At 44.8% G+C, this 23304-nt stretch overlaps 1 protein-coding gene across 1 annotated transcript in view; it reads right to left on the reverse strand.

Annotated features, from left to right (window-relative positions):
* Positions 1 to 649: 649 nt before the first annotated feature.
* grk1a (G protein-coupled receptor kinase 1 a) overlaps positions 650 to 23304 on the reverse strand; it is a 36083-nt gene continuing 13428 nt past the window's right edge. The window contains exons 2-7 of the mRNA XM_052014095.1: positions 20682 to 20809; positions 18907 to 19064; positions 15182 to 15265; positions 14206 to 14330; positions 10040 to 10241; positions 650 to 945 (exon numbers count right to left, since the gene is read on the reverse strand). Coding sequence (XP_051870055.1) covers positions 650 to 945; positions 10040 to 10241; positions 14206 to 14330; positions 15182 to 15265; positions 18907 to 19064; positions 20682 to 20809 — 993 coding nt within the window. The remainder of the gene's footprint in view (positions 946 to 10039; positions 10242 to 14205; positions 14331 to 15181; positions 15266 to 18906; positions 19065 to 20681; positions 20810 to 23304) is intronic.

The following is a 23304-nucleotide window of genomic DNA, read 5'->3' on the forward strand; positions in this document are numbered from 1 at the left end:
GAAGTGACTCTGGCATTAACCGATCATAATGTAATGTCACCTTATTCCAGACTCACTATGGGAAACAGTTCCTCTCATTTTCCTCCCCGTCAAACCCTTTCACCATCTGAAATATCTCAATCAGATCAGCCCAAAACTTCAAGGAGTCAGAGTGGGCCTGGGGTAGAGGCTAAGGGCAGGGGGTGAAAAGGGACAGGGTCAGGGGGTGGGCCCAGGGCCAGGGGGTGGGCCCAGGGCCAGGGTAGTCTATGCAAATCGGCAGACCAAATGATCCAATGGGAAGCTGGACTGGCCTCCCAGGTCTGCTGTGTCCCTGATTTGTAAGAATGGAGGGGACAAGATCATGGAGAAGCTAGTGGAATAGTGGAGGTCATGGTGAGAGAGTGGATATCAACTGAAACTGGGCAGTGAGCAGAGCCTTTGATGTATCCAGACCAAGCATCTTCCAGTTCTCACGGACCAAAAATGGGAGCTGATAGTTTTGTAGTGTCACAAGCAATCAAGTTCACTACAGTGCTACAGTAGTACAGATGTGATGTTTTTTTAACCGTACACCTGGATTCTCAAACGACCCCTTATTGTTCAATCTGAATGTTTCAGCCACGCTACTCCTCAGAGCATAGAAACCTGACTCTAGTACTTTGCTTCTTCAAGCAACGGTGCACACGCCCGACCTGGAGGGAGGGAGCTCCAGAATTGATTCTCTCCTTAAATCATTTGGCAAGCCTCCATTGGGACCCCAAACATTAAGCTCTACAAAGATACCAGTCTCAATCATCTCTTCTTGCCATGGAATGGAGATGTTTCCCGTTGCAAACTCTTCAAAAAACTCCTTGTCCGAATCTTCGAGGGTAACTCCTTTCACAGTGGAGAAGGCGCCCACGTCTTGGATATCCTTTGCGTACACTGTTCTAGAGTCTGGAGTGAAAGGAGGTGGGAGTATACCTGGAGGGGAACACAAATATACCTTCGTCATTTTTGCAATATACTATCTATTTTGGCTGTCGGTCCTGTGCTGCTCTGAGCAAGAGCTACATTGTCATATGTGCCACCTATTCAATCCGATTCTCATCCCCTGGCTCCCCCACAGCACAACCAGGGCAACGCCAAGGGAGCAAGGGGCTTCCCCAGTGCCTGAACCCACTGCTCCTCCTTTTGACAACCTCGTCAAAGGAAACAATTTATCTTGTGCTCTGGAAGCTTGCTGTATGAAGTTCATTGGGTTTGCTTCAAAAATATTTTGTGTGAGTTGCTTTCAGACATTTTACAGAGATAGAACATAGATATAGGACGTAGAACAGTACAGCACAGGAACAGGCCCTTTGGCCCACGATGTTTTGCCAAACTAATTAAGCCAACGGTGCCTAATTAAACGAATCCTTCTGTCTGCACATGGTCTATATCCATCCATTCTCTGCATATTTGTGTGCCTATCCAAGAGCCCCTTAAAAACCACTGCCTTATCTGCTTCCACTATCACCCCTGGCAGCACATTCCAGGCACCCACCACTCTCTGTGTAAAAAAACTTGTCTCGCACATCACCTTTGCACTTGCCCCTCTCATTTTAAATGCATGTCCTCTAGTGTTTGACAATTTGACATTGGGATAAAGATACTGACTGTCTATCTATGAGTCTCATAATGTTATAAACTTCCTGACATAATTTTATAACTTCCTGACTCTTGAACTCAGTGCCTCTACTAATAAAGGCAATAATGCAAAATGTTTTTTCCCCTTCCCTTTCCAGAAATATTGAAATATTTGTGTCAGGCAAACATCTACAAAGTTACAAACCTTATTTTCTGTTTTCTACAATTTGATTGTGGAGATGAAATGTTGTATTTCCAAGTTGGCTGATGATACTAAACTAGCTAGAATTGTGAGTACGAGGAGTGTGTAAAAAGGACTTGAATTAGTATTGGTATTGGTTTATTATGGGGACTTGGACAAGGTGAGTGAGTGGGTGAGAACACGGCAGGGAAAACATGGTGTAGAAAAATGTGGAGTTGTCCACACTGCTGTACATACAGTAACAGAAAAGTGGAGTATTTGTTAAATGGGGAGAGATTGGGTAGTGTTGATGTTCATAGAGTAACTGGTAATTGGTTTATTATTGATACATGTACTGAGATACAGTGAAAAGCATTTTTTGCATGCCATCCAGACAGATCATTCCGTACATAAATACATCAAGGTAGTACAAAAGGAAAAAAACAGAATGCAGAATAAAGTTTTACAGTTACAGAGAAAGTGCAATGCAGGTAGACAAATAAAGTGCACGGGCCATGACAAGGTAGGTTGAGAGATCAATTGTCCTACTAGGTCTGTTATGTGTGTGTGTACACAAGTCACTGAAGGCCAACATACAGGGGTAGGAGGCAAATGGTATGTTAGCCTTTAGAACAAGAGGGTTTGAATACAGGAGTAAGGTATTGTATGGGGCCTTGGTGAGACCCCAAGACTGTGTACGGTTTTGGTCTCCTTACATATCATGGAGGGCATGCAGCAAAAGTCTAGTGGATTGGTTCCAGGGACAGTAGGTTTTCCACAGAAAAGTTTGAGTGGACTGGGACTGTATTCTCTACAGTTTAGAGGGAGGAAAGGAGATCCCATTGAAACTTGTTAAAGGGCTTAAGAGGTTAGGTAGATGGAGAACGTTTCCCCTGACTGAAGAGTCTCAGACCAAGGCACACAGTTTGAGAAAAAACAGCAGGCCATTTCAGACAGAGGTGAGGACAATTTCTTCACTTGGGGATTAATGAACCTGTGGAACTCTCTACCCCTCCAGTCACTGTGTTTATTCAAAACAGACATCAATGGATCTCTGGACATTTAGGGAATCTAGTGATATGGGATCTCACTGGAAAATATCTCCAAGGTTCCCTGAAAGTAGCGTCACAGGTAGACAGGGTTGTAAAAAAGGCTTTTGGCATCCTGGCATTCATAAATCAAAGTATTGAGTATAGGAGTTGGGATGTTATGGTGAGGTTGTATAAGACTTTGGTAAGGCCAAATTTGGAGTATTGTGTGCAGTTCTGGTCACCTAACTATAGGAAGGATATCAGTAAGATTGAAAGAGTGCGGAGGAGATTTACTAGAATGTTGCTGGGTCTTCAGGAGTTGAGTTACAGGGAAAGATTGAACAGGTTAGGACTTTATTCCTTGGAGCATAGAAGAATGAGGGGAGATTTGATAGAGGTTTACAAAATTATGAGGGGGGTATAGACGGAGTTAATGCGAGTAGGCTCTTTCCACCTAGATTAGGAGAGATAAGTACGAGAGGACATGGCTTTAGGGTGAAAGGGGAAAGGTTTAGGGGGAACGTTAGGGGGAACTTCTTCACTCAGAGAGTGGTGGGAGTGTGGAACGAGCTGCCGTCTGATGCGGTAAATGCGGGCTCACTCTTAAGATTTAAGAATAAAGTGGATAGATATATGGACGGGAGAGGTCTGGCAGGTTATGGACTGGGTGCAGGTAAATGGGACTAGCAGAATAAAGCTTAGGCACAGACTAGAAGGGCCAAATGGCCTGTTTTCTGTGCTGTAGTGTTCTATGGTTCTAGGAGATCAGCCATGACCTTAATGAAAGGCAGAGCAGGCTAGAAAGGTTCCTGCTCCTGTTTCTAATGTTTTTATTGAAAGTAATGAATTTATAAAGGTTTTTGGAGGATACAGTGGAGAATATCGGCATCAGGAGGTGAATGTTCTCCTGTGCTATAACTTCTCATAGAATGATAGAACTTTCTTGCATCTTTGACTGGATGATTGGTAATTGGTTTATTAATGTCACATGTACCAAGATACAGTGACAAGCCTTTTTTTTTGCATGCCAACCATACAATCATTTCGCAACATAAGTATATTGAGGTAGTACAAAGGGAAAAGCAATAACGGAATGCAGAATATAGTTGATGCTGTTCCCAGTGACAGATGAGCCAAGCTTAGAGCACACAGAGTTGGGGGAATGTACTTGGCATGGTTAGAGCAGACAGCTCAGAGTGGGAATAATCAGATGGTTGTTGGGTTGGCAGGATGTGGCTGGTGAGGTATTGCAGGAATTAGTGCTTGAGCCACAGGTGCTCAACAAATTGGGCGATGCACATGCAGAACCATAGAACCATACAGCACAAAACAGGCCCTTCGGCCCACCATGTTGTGCCATCCATCAAACCACCCTCACACTATCTAACCCTTTCCTCCCGCGTATCCCTCTATCTCACATTCCTCCATATGCCTATCCAACAAACTCTTGAACCTGTCCAATGTATCTGCCTCCACCACCACCCCAGGCAGTGCATTCCATGCACCAACCACTCTCTGGGTGAAAAACCTCCCCCTGACCTCTCCCCTCAACCTCCCACCCATAACCTTAAAGCCATGTCCTCTTGTCTTGAGCATTGGCCCTGGGAAGGAGGTGCTGACTGTCTACTCTATCTATTCCTCTCAATATTTTATATACCTCTATCATGTCTCCTCTCATCCTCCTCCTTTCCAGTGAATAAAGCCCTAGCACCTTAAGCCTCTCCTCATATTCCATACACTCTAATCCAGGCAGCATCCTGGTAAATCTCCTCTGCACCCTCTCCAACGCCTCCACATCCTTCCTATAATGCGGCGACCAGAACTGAACACAGTACTCTAAGTGTGGTCTAACTAGAGTTTTGTAAAGCTGCATCATCACTTCACGGCTCTTAAACTCAATCCCACCACTTATGAAAGCTAACATCCCATAGGCCACCTTAACTGCTCTATCCACCTGTGAGGCAACTTTCAGTGAACTGTGAAAATGAACCCCCAGATCCCTCTGCTCCTCTACACTGCCAAGTACCTTGCCATTTACCTTGTACTCTGCCCTGGAGTTTGTCCTTTCAAAGTGTACCACCTCCCACTTCTCCGGATTGAACTCCATCTGCCACTTGTCAGCCCAGCTCTGCATCTTATCAATATCCCTCTGTAAGCTCCGACAGCCCTCCACACTATCCACAACACCGCCGATCTAAGTGTCGTCCGCACATTTACTAACCCAGCCTTCCACCCCCTCATCTAAGTCATCTATAAATATCACAAAAAGTAGAGGTCCCAGAACCGATCCCTGCGGGACACCACTAGTCACTGGCCTCCATTCCGAGGGCACTCCCTCCACCACAACCCTCTGCTTTCTACAGGCAAGCCAGTTCCTAATCCACACAGCCAAGCTTCCCTGGATCCCTTGGCCTCTGACCTTCTGAAAAAGCCTACCATGAGGAACCTTATAAAACGCCTTACTAAAATCCATATAGACCACATCCACCACACTACCCTCATCAATCTTCCTCGTCACCTCCTCAAAGAACTCTATCAGGCTTGTGAGGCAAGATCTTCCCTTCACAAAGCCATGCTGGCTGTCCCTAATCAGTCTATGATTCTCTAGGTGTTCATAGATCCTATCCCTTAGAATCCTTTCTAACAGCTTACCCAGCACAGACGTGAGACTCACTGGTCTGTAATTCCCTGGACTATCCCTACTACCTTTTTTGAACAAGGGGACAACATTTGCAGACTGGAAGGGCCACATATCCTGCTCCTGTTCCTAACATTCCTACGACTTCTGATATCTTTTCAGTCAAAAGTTTCCATGCAATGTTCCCACGGCAACTGTCAGAGTGTAAGAGCAGGGCTGAGACACAAAGCCACATTGTGGAGTAGGCTTCTAACATCTCCCAATGTGGTCGGTATGAGTAGATATAAAAGAAGCAATATTCGTCAGCTGATGGAATCAGTGGTTAGTAATGAAATTCATGCACTGCCTTCTACAAACTCATGAGACCAATTTGTTTTAAATCTAATTTTTAATCTTATTAGAATAGGGCACTTTTAACTACCACCACATCGTCTGGGAGCACTTCTCGCCGTCACTAGTGTGAGGAAGACAGCCTTTGTGAGATGTATGAGTACACACACATAGACACACATACACACACAGAGTCACACACACACACACACACACACACACATATGCACATTCAATTGCATACACACATACACCCACATAAGCACATACAAATACGTGCACAGCATCCGGGCCATGCCAGCTTCTCACAGCTACCATGTTTATGTTTAATTTATGTTTTTCTTGTGAATGCTGCTTATATGACGCCATGTGCCTGTGATGCTGCTGCAAGTAAGTTTTTCATTGCACCTGTGTATATGTGTATTTGTGCCTATGACAATAAACTCGACTTTGACTTTGCACACATACACAAACATATGTACACCACACAGATACATAAACACAGACATGCACACACAAGCATGCACACTAACACATGCATGCAAACACGTATGCATATGCATACACGCAAGCACACACTGGCATATATTTGCATGAGCAGATACTCATACATAAATATGTGTACACATACACAAGCACATACACACAATTGCATGCAAACACACACACACTCACACAGACACCCTCAGACAGACACACTCACACACACATAGACACACACACACACACACACCCTCAAACACACCCACAGACACCCTCACACACAGACATACACTCAAACACAGACATTCACACAGACACAGGCACACACACAGAGACACACTGACACATACACTGACACACTCACACACACACACACACACACACACACACACACACACACACACACACACACATACAGCGGCATGCAAAAGTTTGGGCACCCCTGGTCAAAATTTCTGTAACTGTGAATAGTTAAGTGAGTAGAAGATGAACTGATCTCCAAAAGTCATAAAGTTAAAGATGAAACATTCTTTGCAACATTTTAAGCAAGATTACTGTATTATTTTTGTTTTGTACAATTTTACAGTGAAAAAAGGAAAGGAGCACCATGCAAAAGTTTGGGCACCCCAAGAGATTTGAGCTCTCAGATAACTTTTACCAAGGTCTCAGACCTCAGACCTTGTTAGGGCTATGGCTTGTTCACAGTCATCATTAGGAAAGGCCAGGAAATTTCATCGTTAGGAAATTTCAAAGCTTTATAAATACCCTGACTCCTCAAATCTTGTCCCAACAATCAGCACCCATGGGCTCCTCTAAGCAGCTGCCTGGCATTCTGAAAATTAAAATAAAGCTGGAGAAGGCTATAAGAAGATAGCAAAGCGTTTTCAGGTAGTCATTTCCTCAGTTGGTAATGTAATTAAGAAATGGCAGTTAACAGGAACGGTGGAGGTCAAGTTGAAGTCTGGAAGACCAAGAAAACTTTCCGAGAGAACTGCTCGTAGGATTGCTAGAAAGGCAAATCAAAACCTCCATTTGACTGCAAAAGACCCTCAGGAAGATTTAGCAGACTCTGGAGTGGTGGTGCATTGTTCTACTGTGGAGCGACACCCGCACAAATATGACCTTCTCTGTGTCCTCACCACAAAATTCAGCGTCAGAAGTTTGCAAAGGAACATCTAAACAAGCCTGATGCATTTTGGAAACAAGTCCTGTGGACTGATGAAGATAAAATAGAACTTTTTGGCCACAATGAGCAAAGGTATGTTTGGAGAAAAAGGGGTGCAGAATTTCATGAAAAGAACACCTCTCCAACTGTTAAGCACGGGGGTGGATCAATCATGCTTTGGGCTTGTGTTGCAGCCAGTGGCACAGGGAACGTTTCACTGATAGAGGGTAGAATGAATTCAATTAAATACCAGCAAATTCTGGAAGCAAACATCACACAGTTTGTAAAAAAGCTGAAGATGAAAAGAGTATGGCTTCTACAACAGGATAACAATCCTAAACACACCTCAAAATCCACAATGAACTACCTCAAGAGACACAAGATGAAGGTTTTGCCATGGCCCTCACAGTCCCCCAACCTAAACATCATCAAAAATCTGTGGATAGACCTCAAAAGAGCAATGCATGCAAAACGGCCCAAGAATCTCACAGAACTAGAAGACTTTTGCAAGGAAGAATCGGTGAAAATCCCCCAAACAAGAATTGAAAGACTCTTAGCTGGTTACAGAAAGCATTTACAAGCTGTGATACTTGCCAAAGGGGGTGTTACTAAGTACTGACCATGCAGGGTGCCCAAACTTTTGATTCGGGCCATTTTCCTTTTTTGTTATTTTGAAACTGTAAAAGATGGAAATAAAAACGTAATCTTGCTTAAAATGTTAAGGAAATGTGTCATCTTTAACTTTATGCCTTTTGGAAGTCAGGTCATCTTTTATTTGCTTAGCTATTCACAGTAACAAAAATTTTGACCAGGGGTGCCCAAACTTTTGCATGCCACTGTATACACACACACACACACACACACACACACACACACCCTCAGACACACCCACAGACACCCTCACACACAGATGCACACTCAGACAGACAATCACACAGACACACACATACACACACTCAGACACAAACACAAACAATCACAAAGACACCCTCAGGCACACACATACATGCTCACACACAGACAATTACACACACAGGCATGCACACAGACATGTCCAGACACATAGACACACAGATACCCTCAGACACAAACACACTCAAACGCAGACATGCTCAGACACACACACAGACACCCTCAGTCACATAAACACACACACAGACATCCTCACACACAGACACACACTCAAACACAGACCCTCGCACAGACACAGGCAAACATAGTCACCCTCAGACACGCACACCCTCAGACACATACACACAAACAAAAAAACACTCACACAGACACAAGCACACACACAGACACCCTCAGACACATACACAGACACATACAAACACCCTCAGACACATAACACACACACACACACACACTCAAACACAGGCAATCACACAGACACAAGCACACACACACACACACACACACACTCAGACACACACACACACACACGCATGCATGCATGAATAGATGTTCACTCTGCAGTCACTCACTAGCCAGAATCACACATGCAAAATAGCCTCACAGGCGAATGCCCAGTGACCAGTCTCCGTGACCCCGAGGCTGACACTCATCCCCTCTACCCGGTGAGAATGATGGTGCAGCCAGTGGTTCCTGCTTGCTGTCATTTTAGAATGTACAGGAAATATTTGGGCAGAGCTCCTGCAGATACAGGAGGAAGTTACTTATGCCATTCCAGTCTGTCACTGCAGGTAACCTCCATTACCAAGAACGTTCCCTACATAGAACAACTATTATATTTTAAAAATGCAAAAGAAAATTATCACAAAGAACGATTCCAAAGAAACCTCCTTTAAAAGAACCGTAATTAAAGAAAAAGCATAAGAAACCTGTACAGTAGATTTATACTCTATGTGTTGTCTGTACCTACGTGCCTGTGATGCTGCAGCAAGCAAGTTTTTCACTGTACCTGTACCTCACTGCACCTGTGCACATGACAGTATACTCGACTTGACTTGACTTGCATTCTATGGGACACAGAGGGAGGTCTATTGATTCAGAGGCATGAGCATGCATCCTTCTACAGCAGTCAATAAAGTTAATACTTCAACTAGTTAAATAGTATCTGGAAAGAGGAACAAGTCTTGGTTTGGTAACAATGAAATCATCAGATTGTCAGAAAATCTCACTTTAGGGCAATCTGCAAGCCTTAACCTTTCCAGGCCTGTGGGTGATTCACCCAATCTATGCCCCTCATGGTTTTATAAACCTCTGTAAGATCACCCCTCATTCTCCTATGATTAAATGAAGAAAGTCCCAACCTGCTCAACCTCTCTCTTAACTCAGTCCCTAGAGTCCTGGTGAAATCCTCGTAAATCTCCTCTGCACTCTTTCCAATGTAATGGCATCTTTCCTGTAGCAGGGTGACCAAAACTGAACACAATATCCCAAATGCGGCCTCAACAATCTTGTACAACTGCAGTATAAAATCCCAACGTCTATATTCAATGCCCAAAGGAACCCAGGGGCAATTGGAGATGGACAATAAATGGCAGTAACATCCACATCACAGAGCAAATTCTTTTTAATAACACAGGTTCTTTCAAAAATGTAATCCAGACATGTGATGTAATTTGCCATTTAAAAAACAGTAGATTTTTATACTTTACCAGCTTCAAGCTTTCTCCAGTTAATATCCTTGAAAAAGGGATGAGCCTTTAATTCATCACAGCATTGGTTCTTGAATCCAATGCGTTTCTCAGGATCTTTCTCCAGCAAAGCCTCACAGAACAACTTGCTGCTTTCACTGAACTTCTCAGAGTAGCTGACTGGGTCGTTGAGAATCCGTCGCTTCACCTCCTTGTTCTCAACCTGGTGGCAGCAATGTGCAGACAGTCAGTGTTGAGTCTCCAAACAGGAACACCAGATGCCTCCCCCCTCCACCCCCCACCCCAGTGGAACAGGGGTGGGGGGGTAGGGGGGAGGCATTCGGTCTACGCTGCCTGTGCTGATCCTTTTTAAAGTGATATTACATAGGGCTCCTTTCTGAAAGGAAGAAACCCCCTGGTCACCACTTAGAATACAGTATGGAAATAGGCCCTTCAGCCCACTGAGTCCATGTCGACCATCAAACACCCATTTTGGTATTGGTATTGGTAATAGTATTAGTATTGGTTTATTATTGTCACTTGTGCCGAGGTACAATGAAGAACTTGTCTTGCATACTGATCGTACAGGTCAATTCATTACATAGTGCATTGAGGTAGTATGGGGTAAAAACAATAACAGAATACAGAGTAAAGTGTCACAGCTACAGGGAAGTGCATTGCAGGTAGACAATAAGGTTCAAGGTCACAACAAGGTAGATTGTGAGGTCAAGCGTCCATCTCATCGTATAAGGGAACCCTTCAATGGTCCTATCACTGTGGGATAGAAGCTGTCCTTGAGCCTGGTGGCATGTGCCCTCAAGCTCCTGTACTAATCCTATCTACTATTTCTATACTAATCCTATCCTGATTCTCCCCACATTCTCATCAACTCCTCCCAGTTTCCACCACTCACCTACACGATACAGGCAATTCACATGGCCAATTAACCTACCAACCTGCACTTTGGGATGTGGGAGGAAACCGAAGCACCCTGGGGAAACGCACATAGTCACAGGGAGAATGTGCAAACTCCACACAGACAACACCTGAGGTTTGGATCGAACCCAGGTCTCTGGTGCTGTGAAGCAGCAGCTCTGCTAGCTGCACCACTTCTGCCACTCCTTGTTAATTCTGTCAAAAAGAGTCACTGTTTTGAGCATCTCAATATCTGCTTTAAGGAGAGTAACCTCTTCCTCCTCCCCAAATTCTCCTCAGGACTGAAGTCACTCATCCCCGATACGGTTCTGGCAAACCGTGTCTGCCTCCCCAGAGTCCAAGCTTCTGACCTAAGGTGTGTTGTCCAGAACTGAGCACAGTATCTATCCAGTGTGATCACGGGGATGATGTGACGCACTCTGGCTCAACCTCCTTGCATGTATCATCCTTAACATCTTCAAAGATTTGCCAATAATAGTTCTCAGCTCTCTATTCCTGTTCCCATCATAGGACTAAAACCTTTTAGTTAACGACCACAAATCCATCCCATTCATTCTCTCTTCTCCCCCCTCCCATCGGGCAGAAGATACAAAAGTTTGAGAACACGTACTACCAGACTCAAGAACAGCTTCTATCCTGCTGTTATCTATCCCAAACCAGAAGCCTTAGATGAACCAGGAAATTCGCAGTCTGCTGAGTCCAGATCTGTGGCGTTCAAGACCAGCGATCCAGGATCCTACAAGAAGTTCAGGTACAACCTACAGAAGGCCATCGTGAGAGCAAAAATGCAATTCCGAATGAAGTTAGAGACACAATCTCTAAGCTGTGGTAGTGTTTGCATACCATCACTTCTAATAATGTGAAACCTAACAGCATAAATGGCAGTGATGCTTCACTCCCTGATGAGCTCAACGCCTTTTATACACGCTTTGAAAGGGGGAATAACACTACACCTGTGCAAATCCCCACAGCATCTGGCGACCCTGTGATCTCTGTCTCGAAGGCCAACGTCAAAACATCCTTCAAGAGGATGAACCCTCTCAAGGCCTCAGGCCCTGATGGTGTACCTGGCCAGGTACTGAAAACCTGTGCCAACCAGCTGGCTAGAGTGTTCAAGGACATCTTCAACCTCTCACTGCTGCAGTCAGAGGTTCCCACCTGCTTTGAAAGGGCATCAATTATTACAGTGCCCAGGAAGAGCAGGGTGAGCTGCCTCAATGACTATTGCCGGTAGCACTCACATTTACTGTGATGAAGTGCTTTGAAAGGTTGGTCATGGTTGGAATTAATTCCTGCCTGAGCAAGGACCTGGACCCACTGCAATTTGCCTACTGCCACAACAGGTCTAAAGCAGACACAATCTCACTAGCTCCTCACTTGGCTTTGGAGAATCTGGACAACAGCAAAACATATGTCAGGCTGCTGTTTATCAATTACAGCTCAGCATTCAGCACCATCATCCCCTCAGTACTAATCACCAAGCTTTAAAACCTGGGCCTCTGTACCTCCCTCTGCAACTGGATCCTCAACTTCCTTATCAGGAGACCACAGTCAATGTGGATCAGTAGTAACATCTCCTCGCTGACAATCAACACAGGCGCACCTCAAGGATGCATGCTTAGCCCACTGCTCCACTCTCTCTACACTCATGACTGTGTGGCTAGGCATCTATAAATTCGCCGATGACACTACTGTTGTTGGTAGAATCTCAGATGGCGACGAGGAGGCGTACAAGAGTGAGATAGATCAGCTGGTTGAGTGATGTCGCAACAACAACCTCGCACTCAACGTCAGCAGGACCAAGGAATTGATTGTGGACTTCAGGAAGGGGAAGTCGGGAGAACACACACCAGTCCTCATTGAGGGGTCAGTGGTGTAAAGGGTGAGCAGCTTCAAGTTCCTGGGAGTCAACATCTCAGAGGATCTATCCTGGGCCCAACACATTGATGCAATCACGAAGAAGGCATATCAGTAGCTCTACTTCATTAGGAGTTTGAGGAGATTTGGTTTGTCACCAAAGACTCTTGCAAATTTCTACGGTGGAGAGCATTCTGACTGGTTGTATCACCGCCTGGTATGGAGGCTCCAATGCACAGGATCGAAAGAGGGTTGCAGAGGGTTGTAGACTCAACCAGCTCCACCATGGGCAGAACCCTCCCCGCCATCGAGGTCATCTTCAAGAGGCGGTGCCTCAAGAAGACGACATCCATCATTAAGGACCCTCACCATCCAGGACATGCCCTCTTCTTGTTACTACCATCAGGGAGGAGGTACAGGATCCTGAAGTTTCAGGAACAGCTTCTCTCCCTCCACCATCAGATTTCTGAATGGTCCATGAACCCATGAACACTACCCCGTTATTCCTCTTTTGCACTATTTATTTTTGTAACTTATATTAATTTTTATGTCTTTATGTCTTGCACTGTACTGCTGCTGCAAAACAACAAATTTCGCAACATATGTCAGTGATAATAAACCTGATTCTGATTTTGATTCTGTTATCAGACTCTTAAACAGACCTCTTGTATGATAAAAAAAACACTTGATCTCTCAAACTACCTCAATGTGGCCCTTGCACTTTATTGTCTGCCTGCACTGCACTTTCTCTGTAACTGTAACACGATATTCTGCATTCTGTTTTTTTTTCTTTTATACTACCTCAATGCACTGATGTATGGAATGATCTGTCTGGATGGTACATGAACAAAAGCTTTTCACTGTATCTCGTACATGTGACAATAATAAACCAATTACCAATTACCCAAATTACAGATGCTGGCAATCTGAAATAAACACCAAAAATGTTGGAAATACTCAGCAAGTCAGGCAGCGTCTGTGGGAAATAATGTTTCAGGGCGAATACTCTTCAGAGTCAGATAACATGGAAACAAGCCCTTCGGCCCAACAAGGGCCTATCTTTACTATCATTTTTCAGCACTTGGTCTTCTCTGCCTTGGCGATTGAAGTGAGCTCATCTAGATATTTCTTAAATGTTGTGGGAGTCTCTTCCTCCACCACCCCCTCAGGCAGTGCGTTCCGGATTCCAACCCCCTCTGGGTGAAAATTTACTTCGTCAGATTCCCCTCTAAATTCCTACACCAAGAGAGCATCTCTGTGTATGGCCAAGCTGTTTACAACTGGACTGGGACCTGTAATCTTAAACCTGGGCTCCTGTGTCCTGTTGACTGCGTATCTGATTAATCTTGATTACAACAAAGTTATGAAAGAATACATTAAGAGTGTCTCCTTACATGTTCACCCCGGTATCGGAATGGGCCCTTGGCTGCTATCATCTCATATAGGGTTACTCCCAGTGTGAAGTAGTCCACTGAGTAATCATACTCCACTCCTCCAAGGAGTTCTGGGGCCATAAAACCTGCAAGTGGAACAAAACAAATCATCATCTGCAGACAGCGAGGCTGCAGAAAATTCAAATCCCAGGCCCCAGGCCCAACAGGGAACTCCAGCATCAAGCAATGGCACAGGGACACCACATGCACATGCACGTGCGCGTGCGCACACACACACACACACACACACACACACACATGCGCGTGCACACACACACAAGCACACATGCACTTACATGTATACACACACATATACAAGTACATACATGTACACACATACACATGCACACACATGTACACACGTAGAGACTTGTAAACACACACAAATGCAGGCACGGTAGTGTAGCGGTTAGCGTAACACTATTACAGCACCAGCAACCCAGGTTCAATTCTGGCCGCTGCCTGTAAGGAGTTTGTACGTTCTCCCAGTGTCTGCGTGGGTTTCCTCCGGGTGCTCCGGTTTCCTTCCACATTCCAAAGACATACAGGTTAGGGAGCTGTGGGGATGCTATGTTGGCGCTGGAAGCGTGGCGACACTTGCGGGCTGCCCCCAGAACACTACGCAAAAGATTCATTTCACTGTGTGTTTCGATGTACATGTGACTAATAAAGATATCTTATCTTACATATATATCACACAAGTATACACAAATATACATACACATGCACATACGCACACACATACACACACCCACGCAGACAAATGCAGACAGACAGACAGACACACACACACACACACACACACACACACACACACACACACACACACACACACACACACACACACACACACACACACACATGCACACACAAAACCCTATAGCCTCCCAGGTACAGGCAGAAAGCCACCTGTTGCACCTGAACCTGAAGAACATACCTGGAGTTCCAGCATAGCCTTTTGTTTTGGTCTCATTTGGTTGCAGTTCCACGGCAAGTCCAAGGTCAGAGATCCTTACATGGCCTGAAACACGGCAGTGACAAAAGGACAGTTCAGAAACTGTTTGATTTGCTCTTCCTTTTCCATTTATTTTTCTACATCCTTCAGTGATCAGAATGAATGCAGAGAGGTTTGACTGCTGTGTTTTGCTGAGTGTGACTGTCAAGAGGCAGGGACATGGAGAAAAAATCCCTCAGTGTTGTTTTAAAGAAAAACAGACGTTTCCCGGCATCCTGTGGCCAGAGTTGTCCTTCATCTCCGAGAACACCATATCTGCCAGCCACCATGCCCTGCTGTTTATTGACATGACACCTCAAAGGGCTGTGCTGCACTTCCGCACATCCTAAAGCCAGCCACGAAAGGTGCTAGGAAACGCAAAGCTCTTTCTTGAAAACTGAGCGGAGTTTATCTGAATCACACCAGAAACCTTTTGGGTCATTCTCACCTGAGGTCAGAGAGCAAGGTGGCTCAGTGAGTGACTGACTGGTGACTGAGTGTGTGAATGACTGGGTGACTCCGCAGAAAGCAATGGGTGACTGGGTGGCTGACTCGACGGGTGTGTGTGGGTGTCAGTGGGTGATGACAGGTGAGTGGGTGTCAATAGGTGATGATGGGTGGGTGTGGGTGTCAATGGGTGACTTAACCTGTGGGTGTGGGTATCAATGGGTGGGTGTGGGTGTGGGTGTCAATGAATGGTTATGGGTGTGGGTGTCAATGGGTGACAACAGGTGGGTGTGGGTGTGGGTGACAATGGGTGGGTGTGAGTGTCACTGGGTGATGTTTGTGTGTGAATGACAACGAGAGGGTGTGTGTGTCAATGGGTGATAATGGGTAGTTGGGGTTGTCAATGGGTGACAACGGGTGGATGAGGGTGTCAATAAGTGACAAGGAGTGTGGCTCAGTCAGTAAGGTCCAACGATCACATCAGTGCGGCCATTGCGACTAGGATGCAGACACACTGCAACACTAGATTTACAAATTGCAGGAACCTAGCGACTCTCCGGAAACAATGAAGGGAATAAGATGTAATATAAAATAAGTGTGAACAAATCAAGGAACAGCCTTAGTACATACACAGCCTTTCCCACCATTGCTACTAACGTACACTCCTCTACTTATGTATTCTCCCGTTATGTATATACATTTGCCCCTTTCTATCCTCTATTATTGATACGTTACCCCTCCCCACACCCATTCCATTACAGAAACATCTCATCCTTTCCCCAGACTGTACCATCCCTCAGTGAATCCTTCCCTCTAATGAATGAACTCCTCCCATTTTACATTTATTCTTTCACAGCAGCTCTTCATTCTGTGTTCTCTGACATGAAAGTTGGTGATGTTGTGGATTGTGAGGAAGGTTGTCTAAGGCTACCGAATGGTGTAGATCAGATGGAAGGCTGGATGGAGCATTAGATGGAATTTAATTCTGATAAGCGCGAGATGGTGCACTTTGGGGAGTTAAAAAGGGGTAGGATATATACGGTAAGTGGTAGGGCAGTAAGGAATGTTGATGAACAGAGGGACCTTGGGGTTTAGGTCCATAGTTTCAACACAGGTAGAGCAGGTGCTGAAGAAGGTATATGGCATAGTTATCTTCATAGGTTGGGGCATAGGATATAAAAGTTGGGACATTATTTTAAAACCTTACAAAACTCTGGTTAGGCTATACTTGGAGCATTGTGTACAGTTCTGGTCGCCACATTATAGGAAGGATGTGATTGTACTAGTGATGGTGCAGAGATTCACCAGCATGTTGCCTGAATTGGAGGTAATTAGTTACGAGGAGAGGTTAGATAAGCTGGGCTTTTTCCCCTGGAGTGAAGGGAGCTGAGGGGGAACCTGATAGAAGTATGTAAAACTATATGAGGCATAGATAGGGTAGTAAATCAAAATCTTTTTTCAATGGTAGGGGTATCAAAACAAGAGGGCATGGGTTTAAGGTGAGAAGAAGGAGTTTTAAAAGGAATTTGAGGGGAAGGTTTTTTTTAAGCAGAGTAATTGATATCTGGAACGTGAAGACCCAAGAGACTGCAGATGCTGGAATCTGGAGCAACACACAAAATGCTGGAAGAACTCAATGGGTCAGGCAGCATCTACGGAGGGAAACGGACAGTCAATGTTTTGGGTTGAGACCTTTCATCTGGATTGACTGCAGTGTTTTTTGTGATATCTGGAATTTGCTGCCTGAGGAGATGTTGGAATCAGGAACAGTCATTATAGAACATAGCGTGTTTACGAGAAATTTCGAAAGGCCCTTAAATGGGCAGGGCATAGATAGATAAGGACAGTGCAGGCAAATGGGATTAGTGCATATGGGCAAAAAGGTCGGCATGGACCTGGTGGACTGAAGGGCCTGTTTCTGTGCTGTGCAACTCTATGACTCCAAAACTGTATGGTTTTGGGGTGTGTGAATGTGGGCTAACATTGGCAAGGGATTTCAGAGAACCCTTTCTTGGGGCAAAGACTGCAGAGGTGAAGCTGTGCTCTGCACCGTCCACAGTGGTGGTCAAAGCCGCAGCTTTATTGGGAAAGTGTATTGTGGAGGGTCGTGGCTGTCACGTGACAGTGACAACACTGACCCATCTGGTCGGATGACAGCACTGCACCTACCTGGTCGGAAGACACACCACTGTCAATCAAGGTTTGGCTCCACCCCCACCCATTAGTGCACACCTAATTATCGGATCTTTGAGCACCTTTGTTTCTGGCACACTTGACTATTTGCCCTTTTGAACTACCTGGGCTGGACCACCCCCAGCCCTCCAGCACTATAAAGAGTGCCGCATGTGCTTGGTTCTCTCTCTTTGCAGTTTCCAAGGGTCGCTGAAGTAAGCTGTGCACTGCTTAAGAGTAATTAGTTAAGGATCCCTGGGAGCATAGAGCCGATACTTGCACTGAGTCAAGGGGGTGGCAGGCACCGTACTGTTTCTTCCTTGATTTGTTTGTACCCAGTTTGTTGTGTGTGTGTGTGTGTGTGTGTGTGTGTGTGTGTGTGTGTGTGTGTGTGTGTGTGCGCACATCTCACCCTTGTTGTGATTTCCCCCACATTCACAATCACCCGTGTGCATGTGTGTAAGTGTGCGTCCATTCCCATTCATCCTGTCCTGCGTTTGTCTTTGTGAATAAATCATTTTTAACTCCGAAGACTGTGTCCAGAGTCATTGCCCTTTGAGACCTCATGAACTTGTCTTACAACAGAAAGCTCCAAATATGTTCTGAGATAAGTTTTATGTCTCCCACAGAGACAAGAATTCCAACAGGACAGCTGAGGAGTCATAGAGTCATATAGCACACAGACAGGCCCTTTGGCCCAACTGGTCCATGCAGACCAAGATTCCCAATTAAGCTAGTCCCATTTGCTCGCCTTTGGTCCACATCTCTCTAAACCTTTCCTATCCATGTGCCTGTCCAAATGACTTTTATCTAAACTTCATTTCAGGAAATTAAATAAATCTGGAATCAACCATGGTGGTCATGGCACTAGGAGATTGTCACAAAAGCCCATCTGCCTCACTAATGCCCTTCAACGAAAAATATCTGCCATCCTTACCTGAATTGGCCTCTATATGACCCAAGACCCACCACTGTTGATGGTCTAGCAAGCCACTCAGTTTAAGCAGGAATTTGGGATGGGCAGTGCAGACAAACCAACCCCAGCTCACCGTCATTATCGAGGAGGACATTCTCAGGCTTGAGGTCACGGTAGATGATGCGGGATTGGTGAAGATGTTCCAGGCCACAAACGATTTGAGCCGAGTAGAATCGTGCTCTCTCTTCATCAAAGCCTGGGTTGTTCTCATCCACATTGTAAATGTGGTATCTGGGGAGAGAAAGGAACACCAACCTCTTTCACTGCCGCCATTAGTTTGACACAACACGAACCATCATTAAATCAATGAATTACACGGAATATACACGGGAACAACCCGTTAACCCGACTGGTCCCTCCTGGTGATAAACCTCCACATAATCTCCACCCATGCCCTTTACATTATCTTCCTATTCCTTCTTCTTTCATGTATCTTACCCACTACTGTTCTCAGGTTACAACGTCCAACATATGGACACCTGTACATATGAATGAGCTCTCATAATATCATTAAATTCAAAGGCTGACATAAGCCTGAAGTCCCATACCACCAGGTTCAAGAACAGCTATTTCCCTTCAACCATTCAATTCTTGAACCAACCTGCACAACCCTAATCACTACCTCTGTATAGGAACACTTTGACCACATTGCACTACAATGAATTTTTTTTTTAGTTCTAATTGTCTTCTTTCTTGGAAAAATTGTGTATAATTTATGTTTAGTTTATGTTTTTCTTGTGAATGTTGTGATTTTTGTGCCTGTGATGCTGCTGCAAGTAAGTTTTCCATTGCACCTGTGAATACATGTACTTATACATGTGATAATAAACTCGACTTTGACTTTGCCATCTCCTTCCTGCGGGGCGAGAAACCACCCATCAGTTTCCCACCGTGGCTCCACGTGACATTGATCCCTCAGTTGTATTTTTAAAGCTCCAACTCCTTTCCCATTCATCTCACTGGCTATTGGTGGGATCTTGTTGTGTACTGTTAAACCACAAGGCTAGAAAAAGCCTTGAGAAAGTCAAAATGCAAAGGAAATGCTTCTTAAAGTTTGTTGGGCTTATTTGGCGAGGGTAAAGATTGCATTTTGGTTGGATAAGTAGTTGAAAGAGCTGATGGGTTCCGATGGAAACTCAGTGGAGTGGATAGTTACCTTCAGTTGAATGTAATCAGTGCAGCTCAGTGTTGCACAACTCAATGGTGCATTCATTTCTGGTCGTCCCATTATAGGAAGCACGTGGAGACTATGGAGGGGGTGCAGAAGGGGTTTACCAGGATGCTGCCTGGATCAGAAGGGATGTGGTGCAAAGAGAGGTTGAACATATTTGTGTTGTTTTCTCTGGAGCGGCAGAGGCTGAGGGGAGACCTGATAGAAGTTTATAAAATTATGAGAGGCATAGATAGGGGAGACAGTCAGTATTATTTTCCCAGGGTCAAAATGTCCAATACTAGAGGGCATGCATTTAAGGTGAGAGGGGGAAAGTTCAAAGGAGATGTGCGGAGCAAGTTTTTTGTTTTACTCAGAGAATGCACTGCCGGGGTTGGTGGTGGAGGCAGATAAAATAGAGGTGTTTAAGGGGCTCTTAGATAGGGACATGAGTATGCGGAGAATGGAGGGATATGGACCATGTGCAGGTGGAAGGGATTAAGTGTCATTAGCTTTATTAGTTTGGCACAGACACTGTGGATTGAAGGGCCTGTTCCTGTGCTGTACTGTTCTGTGTTCTAACTGAAATTGGGCTCAGAGAATAATGAGGCCATGACTGGGTGTGGGCAAGGAGGATAAGTTCTTACCTCAGTGGGAAAAATTAAGGAAAATCATTAACTGTGACGGGCACTGCTCACCTCAAATCCCCTCCGTTCATGATGGTCATCACTAGGCACAGCTCTGCCTTGGTCTGGAAGGCATAAGCTAAGGAGACAATGAAGCGAGAGTGCACCCGAGCCAGGATTCTCTTCTCCACCATGGCACCCTGCAAAATGAAGACCAGTCAGATTAATATGTGGATTTTGTTCGAAAGTTAAGTGGACCTATGTGTCCTGCTCTCAACCATTTAATCTTCTGACTCAGCACATTTAGAGGTCACAGTCATAGAGTCATACAAGAGGCCCTTTGGCCCAGCTCATCCGTACTGATCAAGGTGCCAAGCTAGTCTCACTTGCCCTCTAAACCTTTCCTATCCATGCACCTGTCCAGTTTGTTCTACTCTCTGGAAAAGAATTGTAAAAGCTCTCTCCGGTCCCTTTATGACCTCAAATGCCGACTTTGCTTTGTAGAGCTGAGAATTCTTCCTTCCTGTTCCATCAACCCCAAATTAAATCTGGAGGATTGTAAACAAAGGACTGATAGGTTAGGTACAAAGGGGCATCAATGCAGCCATTTGCAAATATATATCTCGTGGACAGAGCAGCAACCTGACCCTGAGCATCTCTACCCCCAATCACAAGGACACAAGAAGATAGGAGTAGGATGTTCTAACCACTCAATATGATCATGGCTGATCTATGCTGGCTTCAACTCCTCTTCTGTGCTATTTCTCCTTATTCCTCTATTCCTCAATCAATCAATTACTTATCCACCTCCATTCTAAATACTTCTATTGATCCAGCTTCCACCAGCCGCAGCAGCAGAGAATTCCAGAGATTCACCATTGTCTGCGAGAAGAAATTTCTGCATACCTCAGTCTTAAATGACTGCCTCCTTATTGTGTAGTTATGTCTCCTTGTTCAAAATTCTCCCAATAATGGAAGAGTCTACCCTGTCAAGCCCCCTTAAGGTGTTCTATGTTTGTATAAGGTCACCCCTCATTCTCCTAAACTCCAAGGAATACTGACCCAAACTATTTAGTCTCTCTTGGTAGGACAACCCTCTCATCCCAGGAATTAGCCTGGTGAACCTCCTTTGTACTGACTCCAACATTACTAGATATTTTTTAGGTGAGGTAACCAAAACTGCATGCAGTATTCCAGATGAGGTCTCATCGATGCTCTGTATAATTCCAACAAAACCTCCCTATTTTTAAACCCAACCCCTTTACAATGAAGGCCAAAAATGCCATTTGCCTTTTTAATGACTTGTTGGAGCTGCCTGGTAGCTCTTAGTGATTCGTGCACTAGAACACCTAGATCCCTCCGAACTTCACTCACTTGCAGTCTCTCTCCATTCAGATAATAATCTGCCTCTTACTGAAGTGCATGACCTCACATTTCCCCACGTTAAACTCCATTTGCTAGTCTTTTGCCCACTCATTCAATCTATCTATATCCTGTCGCAGAATCACATTATCCTTATCACAACATGCTCTTCCACCTATTTTTCTATCATCAGCAAATTTGGAAACTGTACATACTGTTCCTTCTTCCAGATTATTAATGTAAATGGCGAACAAGAATTGATCTCTACTTTACTTCACTTTTCCTCCTTCCAGTCTGAAAAGGACCTACTTATTCCAACTCTCTGTTTTCTATGAGACAGTCAGTTCTCAATCCATTCTAACACACTTCCTCTGATACTATGGGCTTTTAATTTATGCACCAGTATCTGACGTGGCACTTTGTCAAATGCCTTTTGACATCTAAGTCCACTATATCTACAGGTACCCATCTATCAACCCTCCCTGTTACAGCATCAAAGAACTCAAGCAAATGTTGCCATCTCCTCAGCAAAGCTAAAGTGGCCTTCAAAGCAAAATTGGGGACTAGAATTCTGGGAAATGAAAGCAAGCTGCAGACATTGGAACCAATACCTTCCCACCATTCAGTGACTAAGGCACTGCCCATTCCCATGTCACACGCACCTGATATCCCCTCATCATTCACCCCATACACAGTGACAGAGGTACAACACCCCACACTGCCCAACTCAATGCACGGTGACTAGAGTTCAGTACCCTGTGTCTAATCCCACCAGCCCACCACTACCACACATCAGTGTTCAAGTTTATTATCATGGGCATACATACCCATGGTATTAATGCCGTGAAAATTAGCTTTTTGCTGCAGCACGTTATAAACATGACAAACATAAATTACATAAACTTAAACTAACACGACAAAACAAACATAACGGCATTAGTGCAAGTTGAGGGAAATATAGTCCGAGATAGAGTTAGGGTTTTCCAAGTTGGTTCAAGAACCTAATGGCAGTGGGGAAGAAGCTGTTGTTGAACCTTGAGGTCTGGGTCTTCAGGCTCCTGTACCTCCTGCCTGATGGCAGCATCAAGAAAAGGGCAGAGCCCAGATGCTGGGGGTCCTTAATGATGGATATCACCCTCTTGAGATATCACTTCTTGTAGATGTTCTCAATGGTGGGGAGAGCTGTACCCATGATGGAACAGGCTGAGTCCACCAGTCACTGTAGCCTTTTGTGTTCCTGTGCATTGGAGTTTCCATATCAGGCCGTGATGCAACCAGTCAGAATGGTCTCCACTGTACGTCTGTAGAAGTTTGTCAGAGTCTTTGATGACAT

Source organism: Pristis pectinata, chromosome 4, assembly GCF_009764475.1.
Source record: "Pristis pectinata isolate sPriPec2 chromosome 4, sPriPec2.1.pri, whole genome shotgun sequence".
In the NCBI taxonomy this organism is placed as follows: Eukaryota; Metazoa; Chordata; class Chondrichthyes; order Rhinopristiformes; family Pristidae; genus Pristis; species Pristis pectinata.